Below are 14,661 nucleotides of genomic sequence, written 5' to 3' on the forward strand. Positions count from 1 at the left end.
GCGGAACCAGGCTATTTATAGAAGATTGGCATGATTGACATGAACTATTGACATAATTAGGCTGTGTGTGATGATGCCGTGTGCAGTAGTAGGCCTAGATATAGGTTATGACGTTAGAAAACGGACAGATGGGTTTGTAGCCTACTGTACTGGCTGTGCTGTAATTGACAGTTGCTGATTGTCTGGGAAAAAAATACAAATAAACACTTATAAATAAGTGTATCTTAAACTTGGAGGAATCCTGAAAACGAAAAGAAAAACGTCTCGTACCAATTCCGTCATCTTCGGAGATCACCGGGAGCTCGCACCGAATATCCGCTGCCCCGCCTCCCCTCTCCTCTGCCTGTCAGCTCGAGACCAACGGAAACATCATAGGCCTGTCCGGCTGATCCACACGCGAGAAACGTATCTAGGAGACATACATCCATTTGATTTGTTACGTGTCTGGTATTTGACTGTTTGCTAGAATGGAAATGTTTTACCCAAAATATCCATTTATGAGAAATCGACGTAAATGGTCACTTTCCCTTTAAATGTTCTCTGTTGTTCTGCATAATATCCAGGAAGTGTGAGAGCATTCCTCCCCAGCTGATCCAGACGGAAGTCTCCGACTCAGAGGCTTTAACATTCAGCGGTGACCAGACAAGGGGACAGTGTTATTGGTAAATCTCGTCTGGAATTAATCCCGTGGATTATCCGTGGGTGGTTTTAGTGAAGACACGGCCCGGTATCCCCACCGCCTCTGTCTTTCTCCCGGTCGGTCGGGTGGATCTGCCGTGGTAGGACTGTCATGAGCCCGGGCTGGGAATGGCATCCTCTCCCAGTGTTTGTAAGAAGGTCGGGCCGGTGGAGGAGGAGAACGGAGAACCGGATCATTCTCTACAAGAGATGTTGAAGGCGATAGCCGACGAACGGAACCGTCTTACTATCAGACAAGAAACTAGTGGACTTGGTGAGTAGAGGTTTACAATTTGCACTGGTGAATTGATTAGATTGGTGGCCTATCGCGTCTTGCAATATCACCAACAAATAGCTTGTTTGGTTACACGCTTCATGCTCATCCGGTTATGTGACTGTCATTTGTAAGGGACAAACTCTCAAACCCTTGTTATTATCTGTAGAGTTTAAAGCAGTTAAACCTATATTTCCCCGCCGTTGGTTGCTTGTGAACCAGCCTACAAATTCCGACTGTTTTAACGTTTTAGAAACGTCGATCATCGCTTGCGAAACGGTTGCTGGTATATCAGCGCGAGAGAATCTTTCTATTGTAAAGACACACTTACTGGAGCAGTTTAGCACAGATCCGGTTGAGGAACGACACTTCTTCCCCAGTGATGTTTACCCACAGGTGTTCTGGGGATGCGACATATAAATTGGGGCGGCAGGGTAGCCTAGTGGTTAGAGCGTTGGAATAGTAACCGAAAGGTTGCAAGTTCGAATCCCCGAGCTGACAAGGTACAAATCAGTCGTTATGCCCCGGAACAGGCAGTTAACCCACCTCAACGTTACATCGCTTGTCTATGGAAGACACAGGCGGCCATCTGTGATAATTATAATGAATCAAAATATAAAATTGCAACATACAACAATGTCAAGGATTTTACTGAGTTACTGTTCATATAAGGAAAATCAGTCCATTGAAATAAATAAGCAGTCATTGAAAATAAGAATTTGTTCTTAACTGACTTGCCTAGTAAAATAAAGGTAAAAAAAAAAAAAGTGTTGGTCCCTTGTTTTAATGAGCTGAAATAAAAGATCCCAGAAATGTTCCAGACAGCACAAAAAGTTTCTCAAATATTGTGCACCACTGTTTACATTCCTATAGTGAGCATTTCTCCATTACCAAGATAATACATCCACCTGACAGGTGTGGCCTATCAAGTAGCTGATTAAACAGCATGCTCATTACACAGGTGCACCTTGTGCTGGGCCTGGCTCCCAATGGGTGGGCCTAGCTCCTAAGTGGATGAGCCTGTCCCCTCCCCCTGCCCGGTCATGTGAAATCCATAGACTAGGGCCTCATCTATTTATTTCAATGAACTGATTTTCCTTATATGAACTGTAACAGTAAAATCCTTGACATTGTTGTATGTTGCATTTTTATACTTTGAATCATTATAATTATCACAGATGGCCGCCTGTGTCTTCCATAGACAAGCGATGTAACGTTGAGGTATGGCCCTGTGGGAACACTAACCCTATTCAGGTGTGTAGTACCCCCCCCCGACCATAGTATAACATCCTCTACAGGTTCTGAACAGTAAGCCTCTATGAATGGGTTACACAGAGCGTAGGCCTCCCTTCTAGTAAAATAAACACAACATGCTTTTACACTTAGCAACTCTGACGCTCTAGAAGACATTATCACAGCAAACTGTAGCCTGTCAGACACAAACTAGCTACATCATAACACTGGGGAGACCTCTATCCAGTCTCTGAAACTAGCTACATCATAACACTGTAGCTACCTCTATCCAGTCTCTGAAACTAGCTACATCACAACACTGTAGCTACCTCTATCCAGTCTCTGAAACTAGCTACATTATAACACACACTGTAGCGACCTCTATCCAGTCTCTGAAACTAGCTACATCATAACACTGTAGCTACCTCTATCCAGTCTCTGAAACTAGCTACATCACAGCACTGTAGCTACCTCTATCCAGTCTCTGAAACTAACTACATCATAACACTGTAGCTACCTCTATCCAGTCTCTGAAACTAGCTACATCACAGCACTGTAGCTACCTCTATCCAGTCTCTGAAACTAGCTACATCATCGCACTGTAGCCACGTCTATACAGTCTCTGAAACTAGCTACATCATAACACTGTAGCTACCTCTATCCAGTCTCTGAAACTAGCTACATCATAACACTAGCTACCTCTATCCAGTCTCTGAAACTAGCTACATCATAACACTAGCTACCTCTATCCAGTCTCTGAAACTAGCTACATCATAACACTGTAGCTACCTCTATCCAGTCTCTGAAACTAGCTACATTATAACACTAGCGACCTCTATCCAGTCTCTGAAACTAGCTACATCATAACACTGTAGCCACCTCTATCCAGTCTCTGAAACTAGCTACAGCATAACACTGTAGCGACCTCTATCCAGTCTCTGAAACTAGCTACATCATAACACTGTAGCTACCTCTATCCAGTCTCTGAAACTAGCTACATTATAACACTGTAGCCACCTCTATCCAGTCTCTGAAACTAGCTACATCATAACACTAGCTACCTCTATCCAGTCTCTGAAACTAGCTACATCATAACACTGCAGCCACCTCTATCCAGTCTCTGAAACTAGCTACATCATAACACTGTAGCCACCTCTATCCAGTCTCTGAAACTAGCTACATCATAACACTAGCTACCTCTATCCAGTCTCTGAAACTAGCTACATTATAACACTAGCGACCTCTATCCAGTCTCTGAAACTAGCTACATCATAACACTGTAGCCACCTCTATCCAGTCTCTGAAACTAGCTACATCATAACACTAGCTACCTCTATCCAGTCTCTGAAACTAACTACATCATAACACTGTAGCGACCTCTATCCAGTCTCTGAAACTAGCTACATCATAACACTAGCGACCTCTATCCAGTCTCTGAAACTAGCTACAGCATAACACTGTAGCGACCTCTATCCAGTCTCTGAAACTAGCTACATCATAACACTGTAGCTACCTCTATCCAGTCTCTGAAACTAGCTACAGCATAACACTGTAGCGACCTCTATCCAGTCTCTGAAACTAGCTACATCATAACACTGTAGCGACCTCTATCCAGTCTCTGAAACTAGCTACATCATAACACTAGCTACCTCTATCCAGTCTCTGAAACTAGCTACATCATAACACTATAGCGACCTCTATCCAGTCTCTGAAACTAGCTACATCATAACACTGTAGCGACCTCTATCCAGTCTCTGAAACTAGCTACATCATAACACTGTAGCTACCTCTATCCAGTCTCTGAAACTAGCTACATCATAACACTGTAGCTACCTCTATCCAGTCTCTGAAACTAGCTACATCATAACACTGTAGCTACCTCTATCCAGTCTCTGAAACTAGCTACATTATAACACTAGCTACCTCTATCCAGTCTCTGAAACTAGCTACATCATAACACTGTAGCTACCTCTATCCAGTCTCTGAAACTAGCTACATCATAACACTGTAGCTACCTCTATCCAGTCTCTGAAACTAGCTACATTATAACACACACTGTAGCGACCTCTATCCAGTCTCTGAAACTAGCTACATTATAACACTGTAGCTACCTCTATCCAGTCTCTGAAACTAGCTACATTATAACACTGTAGCTACCTCTATCCAGTCTCTGAAACTAGCTACATTATAACACTGTAGCTACCTCTATCCAGTCTCTGAAACTAGCTACATTATAACACTGTAGCGACCTCTATCCAGTCTCTGAAGCGAATGCCGATGCTTCATGGCTTCAGACAGGGCCGTCTGTGTATCATAGTGCACTGACCAGTGGACTGATGAGGAATGAGGTGTCCTCAATGGTCCTGAACAGTCGGCTATAGTGTTGTACAACTTGTGATATCCATGTGAATATTATTGGATCCCCGGGCCACTAGACTTGTCCCCGGCCAGGAGAAGGGGGGGGTTCTATATTTTGATATATTATTGGATCACCAGGCCACCAGACTTGTCCCCGGCCAGGAGAAGGGGGGGGGCATTCTATATTTTGATATATTATTGGATCACCAGGCCACCAGACTTGTCCCCGGCCAGGAGAAGGGGGGATTCTATATTTTGATATATTATTGGATCTCCAGGCCACCAGACTTGATATGTGGGTGTTCAACTTTGGCATCAGGAAGTTATTTTTGGACCTTTTTTGAAAACCACATGATAGAAACATTTTAAACATTGATGTCTCAGGCGATACCACAGCAACCGTAGGGAACTTGGCTCATGGATAGAAACAACATCAGTAACTGTGTTTTCTTTCTTCTCAATGTTTCTGTACCACCGCTGCCCCCTGAAAGAGGCCATTCTCATTGTAATGTCACCCACAGCTGCACACCTGCCTAAAGGCTCATTATCATATGAAAAACCACTGGAGATGAGCTCCGGGCGAGGTTATTCATGAATAAAATGAACCCAAATCATTCATTTTTTAAAAAGCAGCCAGAAAGCAGCAGATGTGGAAACAAAACGGGTGTGTTCATTTGTGCACATCGCGGGGGAAAAAATAGAAACGTTGCACAATTTCAGGTAGGTCCCTCTACGTTTCAGCACCTCTGTTTCCGTTTGCCTCCGAGTGATTACACGCCATGCTCGTCAACGGGCCTTTAGTTGGCCATGAGGCACGAGGGGGGTGTGGTATATGGCCGATATACCACGGCTCAGGGCTGTTCTCAGGAACATCCATGTAGTGCTGTTCAACACATTCCTGTAAAACGAGCCTTTTGTAATGAGCAGCAGGTGTGTTCTACTGTCAGTACTCTGAATACTGAGGGTACCAGTATTTTTTATTATTTTAATTTAACATTTTATTTTAACTAGGCAAGTCAGTTAAGAACATATTCTTATTTACAATGACGGCCTACCGGGGAACAGTGGGGGTTAACTGCCTTGTTCAGGGGCAGAACGACAGATCTTTACCTTGTCAACTCGGGATTCGATTCGGCAACCTTTCAGGTTACTGGCCCAACTCTCTAACCACTAGGTTACCTGCCACCCCATAATAACCACTAGGCTACCTGCCACCCCATAATAACCACTAGGCTACCTGCCACCCCATTATAACCACTAGGTTACCTGCCACCCCATAATAACCACTAGGTTACCTGCCACCCCATAATAACCACTAGGTTACCTGTCTCTCCCCTGTATGACCATCTAAATATAGTCTCTCTGGTAGCCCAATGTGGACTGAAGACCGGATTATCTCTCTCTGAGTGTCAAGGTGAATGTGACTGCAACATCTCGGCTCGTCTGCAAAAAGTCCTTGGTTCAACGGCGTAATCTGAGGGATAACCTCAGAACACTGATCTGCGTTCTACACTAGAAACGTGTTGATTTGCCAAGCGTTTGTTTGTCTCTCAGTAGTGGTATTGTTCTGTCAGGGACGTGTCATCTGTATTCCGGTCTCAGTATGATGTCACCGCAGAGCGCTGGGTCTCGTGTCAATATGATGTCACCGCAGAGCGCCGGGTCTCGTGTCAATATGATGTCACCGCAGAGCGCTGGGTCTCGTGTCAATATGATGTCACCGCAGAGCGCCGGGTCTCGTGTCAATATGATGTCACCGCAGAGCGCCGGGTCTCCTCGTGTCAATATGATGTCACCACAGAGCGGGTCTCCTACGTGTCAATATGATGTCACCACAGAGCGCCGCGTCGTGTCAATATGATGTCACCGCAGAGCGCTGGGTCTCGTGTCAATATGATGTCACCGCAGAGCGCCGGGTCTCGCGTCAATATGATGTCACCACAGAGCGCCGGGTCTCCTCGTGTCAATATGATGTCACCACAGAGCGCCGGGTCTCCTCGTGTCAATATGATGTCACCACAGAGCGCCGGGTCTCCTCGTGTCAATATGATGTCACCGCAGAGCGCCGGGTCTCGTGTCAATGTGATGTCACCACAGAGCGCCGGGCCTCCTCGTGTCAATGTTTTTCTCTCGTTCTCGATCTGTCTTTTCTCTGAGGCATTTTACACATCTAATCAATAGCTCTGTTACTGTTATCACTGAAGATTTAGGATGGGATGGACTACATTTAAAATATAATGACTCGTTGAACGGCAGTATGAATAGCCAGTGGTCCGGGACAAGGTACCACGTCTGGTGAACAGGTCAAGGCTCCGTAGCCGCAGGCAGAACAGCAGAGACTGGATCAGCAGCACGACCAGGTGGACTGGAGACCGGGACAGCCAGGAGTCATCAGACCAGGTAGTCATGAGGGAGGGTTTTTGGGCTCAGGTCCTTCTGAAGGGGAGAGGGAGAGAGATGGGAGAATTAGAGGGAGCATATCTAAGATCACACAGGACACCAGATAAGACAGACTGACCCTCGCCCCCCAGCACATAGACTGTTGCAGCATACAGTGGGGCAAAAAAGTATTTAGTCAGCCACCAATTGTGCAAGTTCTCCCCTTAAAAAGATGAGAGGCCTGTAATTTTCATCATAGGTACACTTCAACTATGGCAGACAAAATTAGGGAAAAAATATCCAGAAAATCACATTGTAGGATTTTTTATAAATTTATTTGCAAATTATGGTGGAAAATAAGTATTTGGTCACCTACAAACAAGCAAGATTTCTGGCTCTCACAGACCTGTAACTTCTTCTTTAAGAGGCTCCTCTGTCCTCCACTCATTACCTGTATTAATGGCACCTGTTTGAACTTGTTATCAGTATAAAAGACACCTGTCCACAACCTCAAACAGTCACACTCCAAACTCCACTATGGCCAAGACCAAAGAGCTGTCAAAAGGACCCATCTTTTTAAGTGAGAGAACTTGCACAATTGGTGGCTGACTAAATACTTTTTTGCCCCACTGTATATACTGGAGACTGAGATGGGGGAGCGGACGCTGTGCCCCTGCCTGGTGATGGGCACTAGGAGTAGTGCAGAACCCTTTTCTATGTGTGATTTAAAAACAGGAACAGCATCATCTGCTGTGAAAGCTTTCCCTCTGACCATGGCTTTCCAAAGGTTATTAAAGGTTAAAAAAAACACTAAAGGTTAGAGACGACCAAGGTGTTGACACCATTTTGTTGTTGATTGGCTTCCACATGTTGTTCTGTGGGGCCCTGCTCGGCTGTGGTTTGAGGACTCTACTGTCTCTGTCTCTAAAGGACCCTGGTCCCCTGTATCAGAATGCTGTATGGCTCCTATGGGCGTGGCCAAACAGATTGATTTGGCAAACATGTCTCCCGTCAAGACTTCAACTCATCTGATCTTTATTTGTTTGTGAAAATGGATGGACACGTCATCTCTGCTGTCCGCCAACATAGAACTCACATTGAGGAAGCTTTTGGATATCATGGATCCAGATCATCGGGCCAGTTGGCCACGGCCCACTGACTCCCTATCCCGCTACCCAGCCCTCCACTATAGTTACTGATGGCCCTCTGACTCCCTGCCCCACTACCCAGTCCTCTACTCTAGTTACTGATGGCCCTATGACTCCCTGTCCCACTACCCAGTCCTCTACTCTAGTTACTGATGGCCCTATGACTCCCTGCCCCACTACCCAGTCCTCTAATCTAGTTACTGATGGCCCTATGACTCCCTGCCCCGCTACCCAGTCCTCTACTCTAGTTACTGATGGCCCTATGACTCCCTGCCCCACTACCCAGTCCTCTACTCTAGTTACTGATGCTGTATGAGCATCTTGAGGAGGACTGCAGGTTATAGGACAATGAAGTCCTGTATCATGAATTATCTCCCACGTCTGGCTGTGTGTGTGTGTGTGTGTTCCTCTGTGACAACAGTATGTGTTTTATGTTGTAGTTCCCTGTTTGACAGACCACATCAGAGCGCTGGTTTTGTTGTATAAAGTCAACTGAAATAGTCACATTACAGCCTAACATTTTGACTGAGGAAACACAAGAATAGATATTGGTGATTCTCCTGTTGTCATGAGGTGTTCTAGAACAGAGCAGTGTTCTAGAGCCGAGCTGATGTAAAGTTCCACTCTCTGGGAGAGGAGCTGTACTCCATATAGAGACCAGGACTTTATCAATGTCTCTCTGGGAGAGGAGCTGTACTCCATATATAGACCAGGTCTTTATCAATGTCTCTCTGGGAGAGGAGCTGTACTCCATATAGAGACCAGGACTTTATCAATGTCTCTCTGGGAGAGGAGCTGTACTCCATATAGAGACCAGGACTTTATCAATGTCTCTCTGGGAGAGGAGCTGTACTCCATATAGAGACCAGGACTTTATCAATGTCTCTCTGGGAGAGGAGCTGTACTCCATATAGAGACCAGGACTTTATCAATGTCTCTCTGGGAGAGAAGCTGTACTCCATATATAGACCAGGACTTTATCAATGTCTCTCTGGGAGAGGAGCTGTACTCCATATATAGACCAGGACTTTATCAATGTCTCTCTGGGAGAGGAGCTGTACTCCATATAGAGACCAGGACTTTATCAATGTCTCTCTGGGAGAGGAGCTGTACTCTATATATAGACCAGGACTTTAGCAGAAAAGTAAGTAAATAAATAAAAACAGTATGGGGATGAGGTAGGTAAATTGGGTGGGCTATTTACCGATAGACTATGTACAGCTGCAGCGATCGGTTAGCTGCTCAGATAGCTGATGTTTGAAGTTGGTGAGGGAGATAAGTCTCCAACTTCAGCGATTTTTGCAATTCGTTCCATTCACAGGCAGCAGAAAACTGGAACGAAAGGCGGCCGAATGGGGTGTTGGTTTTAGGGATGATCAGTGAGATACACCTGCTGGAGCGCGTGCTACGGGTGGGTGTTGCCATCGTGACCAGTGAACTGAGATAAGGCGGAGCTTTACCTAGCATGGACTTGTCGATGATCTGGAGCCAGTGGGTCTGGCAACGAACATGTATGCTCTAGTCGGCTGGCCCTCGCTACAAGTCGCAGTGGTGGGTGGTATAAGGTGCTTTAGTGACAAAACGGATGGCACTGTGATAAACTGCATCCAGTTTGCTGAGGAGAGTATTGGAAGCCAATTTGTAGATGACATCGCCAAAGTCGAGGATCGGTAGGATAGTCAGTTTTACCAGGGTAAGTTTGGCGGCGTGAGTGAAGGAGGCTTTGTTGCGAAATAGAAAGGCAATTCTAGATTTGATTTTGGATTGGAGATGTTTGATATGAGTCTGGAAGGAGAGTTTACAGTTTAGCCAGACACCTAGGTACTTATAGATGTCCACATATTCAAGGTCGGAACCATCCAGGGTGGTGATGCTAGTCGAGCGGGCGGGTGCAGGCAGCGAACGGTTGAAAAGCATGCATTTCGTTTTACTAGCGTTTGAGAGCAGTTTGAGGCCACGGAAGGAGTGTTGTATGGCATTGAAGTTAGTTTGGAGGTTCGATAGCACCCCCATAGAGACTGCCAGAGGACAGGACAGCATGCCCTCCGATTTGACACACTGAACTCTGTCTGCAAAGTAGTTGGTGAACCAGGCAAGGCAGTCATTAGAAAAACCGAGGCTACTGAGTCTGCCGATAAGAATATGGTGATTGACAGAGTCGAAAGCCTTGGCCAGGTCGATGAAGACGGCTGCACAGTACTGTCTTTTATCGATGGCGGTTATGATATCGTTTAGGACCTTGAGCGTGGCTGAGGTGCACTCGTGACCAGCTCAGAATCCAGATTGCACAGCGGAGAAGGTACGGTGTGATTCAAGATGGTCGGTCGGTGATCTGTTTGTTAACTTGGCTTTCGAAGACCTTAGATAGGCAGGGCAGGATGGATATAGGTCTGTAACAGTTTGGGTCCTTTGAAGAGGGGGATGACCGCGGCAGCTTTCCAGTCCTTGGGGATCTCAGACGATATGAAAGAAAGGTTGATCATGGTTGGTATTAGGGGTTGCGACAATGGCGGCGGATAGTTTCAGAAATAGAGGGTCCAGATTGTGTGTGTTGAAGAGGGTGGGGGATTAAGCTGCGTCCCCGTCTCACCCCACGTTTTGATTTGTTTCCTTGACAATAAGGGTGTGCAGGGTGAATCTGTGGTCCGTCGTACTTTAATAAGGTGTCCACCGACTAGCCTCCCGCTAGCCACTCGCTCTACATCCACCGACTAGCCTCCCGCTAGCCACTCGCTCTACATCCACCGACTAGCCTCCCGCTAGCCACTCGCTCTACATCCACCGACTAGCCTCCCGGTAGCCACTCGCTCTACATCCACCGACTAGCCTCCCGCTAGCCACTCGCTCTACATCCACCGACTGGCCTCCGGCTAGCCACTCGCTCTACATCCACCGACTGGCCTCCGGCTAGCCACTCGCTCTACATCCACCGACTGGCCTCCCGCTAGCCACTCGCTCTACATCCACCGACTGGCCTCCCGCTAGCCACTCGCTCTACATCCACCGACTGGCCTCCCGCTAGCCACTCGCTCTACATCCACCGACTGGCCTCCCGCTAGCCACTCGCTCTACATCCACCGACTGGCCTCCCGCTAGCCACTCGCTCTACATCCACCGACTGGCCTCCCGCTAGCCACTCGCTCTACATCCACCGACTGGCCTCCCGCTAGCCACTCGCTCTACATCCACCGACTGGCCTCCCGCTAGCCACTCGCTCTACATCCACCGACTGGCCTCCCGCTAGCCACTCGCTCTACATCCACCGACTGGCCTCCCGCTAGCCACTCGCTCTACATCCACCGACTGGCCTCCCGGTAGCCACTCGCTCTACATCCACCGACTGGCCTCCCGGTAGCCACTCGCTCTACATCCACCGACTGGCCTCCCGGTAGCCACTCGCTCTACATCCACCGACTGGCCTCCCGGTAGCCACTCGCTCTACATCCACCGACTGGCCTCCCGGTAGCCACAGAGCCCTATTCCCTATATAGTGCACTACTATAGACCAGGCTCCATAAGGCTACTGTTCTAGTTAGGAGGCTTCTTGTATCTGTGTCTGTGTTGCACCACGTCGGAGAAAACAGGCCGTGCTCCTTTCGCTTCTCTCTCCCTTCTCACCTTCCCCCTCTCTCTCCCCACTCCTCACCCTCTCCTCCCTCCCTCCCTCCTCACTCTCTCTCCCTCTCCCTCCCTCCCTCCTCCTCACACTCTCTCTCCCTCCCCCTCTCCTCCCTCCTCACCTCTCACCTCCCCCCATCTCTCTCCCCACTCCTCTCCCTCCCCCTCTCCTCCCTCCTCACCTCTCACCTCCCCCATCTCTCTCCCCACTCCCCCTCCCTCCCCCCTCTCTCTCCTCCCTCCCTCCTCACACTCTCACTCCCTCCCCCTCTCCCTCCCTCCTCACCTCTCACCTCCCCCCTCTCTCTCCCCACTCCTCTCTCTCCACCTCTCCCCCTTCCCTGTGTAGTGAGGGGAGTGGAGAAGGCTGTGTAGGGAGAAACGAGCTCATGGTTGAGTCCAGAGGACAAATCAGTGGTCAAATCCTGCTGCTGTCAGCATCCTGGATGAACCTCCCTCCCCCCCTCCCTCTCTCTCCCTCCTCACCTCTCCACTCCCCCTCTCCTCTCTCTCCCACTCACCACCCCTCCTCCCTCTCTCCCTCCTCACCTCTCACCTCTCCTCTCCTCTCCCTCCTTGTTTTTCCCTGACGGGCCAGATATAGAGGGGAGAACAGGGGACAACACTGCAGGACAAGGACAAACTCATCAGTCGTCTCCAGGATTGTCTCACTATCTGCCAGACAGCAGTGTGTCTGTAGCCAGTCTTGTGTTCCTCTGGTGTGGAAGAGGTATTGATCTGGAAGTCCTCCTCTGTCCCAGGGTGAGACACAGGCTGTGTCCCAACATGGCACCCTGTTCTCTCCCACCTCGTCTCACTTCTCTCCTTGCTCTAGATCAGAACAGGGTGCCATTTGGCACGGAGCCTGAGCCACACAGTGATCAACAACCTCTGTCGTGATTCTCTCCTCCAATCAGCATCGGGGGGAAAGAGTTGTAGAGGTTCTGTTGTGACAACAAGGGATGGCAGGGTAGAGGTTCTGTTGTGACAACAAGGGATGGCAGGGTAGAGGTTCTGTTGTGACAACAAGGGATGGCGTAGTGACGTGTGACAACAAGGGATGGCAGGGTCTCCACACACACTTTCTCTATGCGTCTCTTATCTCTCTCTCACTCTCTCCACCCTCACTCTCTCCACGCTCGCTTGGCTGGTTAGTTAGGTGTTGTGGTTGGGGAGACCCTATTCCAAACCTTAACACTAACCATAAACAGTCAGAATTAATGCCTGAACTTAACCATCGAGTTTTGAAGTTCATGGACAAGTGTTCTGACGTGAGACTGTGAGAAATATATACATTTAAAAACCGTCTACCCTTTTTGTCCACAATTTGGTGATATCTGGTAGTTAGTCTTGTCCCATCGCTGCAACTCCCCTGGAGATGCGAAGGTCGAGAGCCGTGCGTCCTCAGATACGCGACCCTGCCAAGCCGCACTGCTTCTGGACACGCTGCTCGCTTAACCCGGAAACCAGCCGCACCGATGCGTCGGAGGAAACACCATCCCATGACGGAGTCAGCTTGCAGGTGCCCGGCCCGCCACAAGGAGTCGCTAGAGCGCGATGCGACAAGGATATCCTGGCCGGCCAAACCCTCCCCAAACCCGGACGACGCTGGGCCAAACCCTCCCCTAACCCGGACGACGCTGGGCCAAACCCTCCCCTAACCCGGACGACGCTGGGCCAAACCCTCCCCTAACCCGGACGACGCTGGGCCAAACCCTCCCCTAACCCGGACGACGCTGGGCCAAACCCTCCCTAACCCGGACGACGCTGGGCCAAACCCTCCCCAACCCGGACGACGCTGGGCCAAACCCTCCCCTAACCCGGACGACGCTGGGCCAAACCCTCCCCTAACCCGGACTACGCTGGGCCAAACCCTCCCCTAACCCGGACGACGCTGGGCCAAACCCTCCCCTAACCCGGACGACGCTGGGCCAAACTCTCCCCTAACCTGGACGACGCTGGGCCAAACTCTCCCCAAACCCGGACGACGCTGGGCCAAACCCTCCCCTAACCCGGTTGACGCTGGGCCAAACCTTCCCCTAACCCGGTTGACGCTGGGCCAAACCCTCCCCTAACCCGGACGACGCTGGGCCAATTATGCGTCGCCTCATTAGGTCTCCCGGTCACGGCCGGCTGTGACGCAGCTTTGGATCAAACCCGGGTCTGTAGTGACACCGCGAGCACTGCGCCACTCGGGAGGCAAGACCCGGGAGCTCTTGTTGCTCATGGAAGCAGTCAGGTGGAGGGTGAGTCGTGGTCACTGATGACTGGCCTGTGTACCGGTGTGTGTGTGTGTGTGTGTGTGTGTGTGACTATCCTGATGACAAGTGTGTACTGGTGTGTGTGAATATCCTCAGTAGCCTGTGTGTGTGTGTGTGTGTGTGTGTGACTATCCTCAGTAGCCTGCGTCTCTGTCAGGGGAAGAGTTGTTGATGAAGGAGATTTCCTGGAAGCAGTGTCCGCTTGGCTGGAGGTTTCACTGCTGAAGTGTTTGTTTGCTCAGCCTCCCAGGTAGATGTGATATGCTGTCTGCATTCTGTACTCTGGTGGGGAATGTTTATCAGCGCTGTCAGATTGTGTGTTGGGGCTCCCGGGTGGCGCAGAGGTCTGAGGCACTGAATCTCAGTACTAGAGGAGTCACTACAGACCCTGGTTCAGAGGTCTAAGGCATCTCAATACTAGAGGAGTCACTACAGACCCTGGTTCAGAGGTCTAAGGCATCTCAGTACTAGAGGCGTCACTACAGACCCTGGTTCAGAGGTCTAAGGCATCTCAGTACTAGAGGAGTCACTACAGACCCTGGTTCAGAGGTCTAAGACATCTCAGTGCGAGAGGAGTCACTACAGACCCTGGTTCAGAGGTCTAAGACACTGCATCTCAGTGCTAGAGGAGTCACTACAGACCCTGGTTCAGAGGTCTAAGACATCTCAGTGCGAGAGGAGTCACTACAGACCCTGGATCAGAGGTCTGAGG

At 49.2% G+C, this 14,661-nt stretch overlaps 1 protein-coding gene across 1 annotated transcript in view; it reads left to right on the forward strand.

Moving 5' to 3' along the window:
- Positions 1–385: 385 nt before the first annotated feature.
- The window catches only part of LOC135515598 (uncharacterized protein KIAA0930 homolog), a 504,429-nt gene continuing 490,153 nt past the window's right edge, over positions 386–14,661 (forward strand). The window contains exon 1 of the mRNA XM_064939220.1: positions 386–952. Within this exon, the coding sequence (XP_064795292.1) occupies positions 808–952 (145 nt within the window). The 5' untranslated portion in view covers positions 386–807. The remainder of the gene's footprint in view (positions 953–14,661) is intronic.

This window comes from Oncorhynchus masou, chromosome 27 (genome assembly GCF_036934945.1).
Source record: "Oncorhynchus masou masou isolate Uvic2021 chromosome 27, UVic_Omas_1.1, whole genome shotgun sequence".
In the NCBI taxonomy this organism is placed as follows: Eukaryota; Metazoa; Chordata; class Actinopteri; order Salmoniformes; family Salmonidae; genus Oncorhynchus; species Oncorhynchus masou.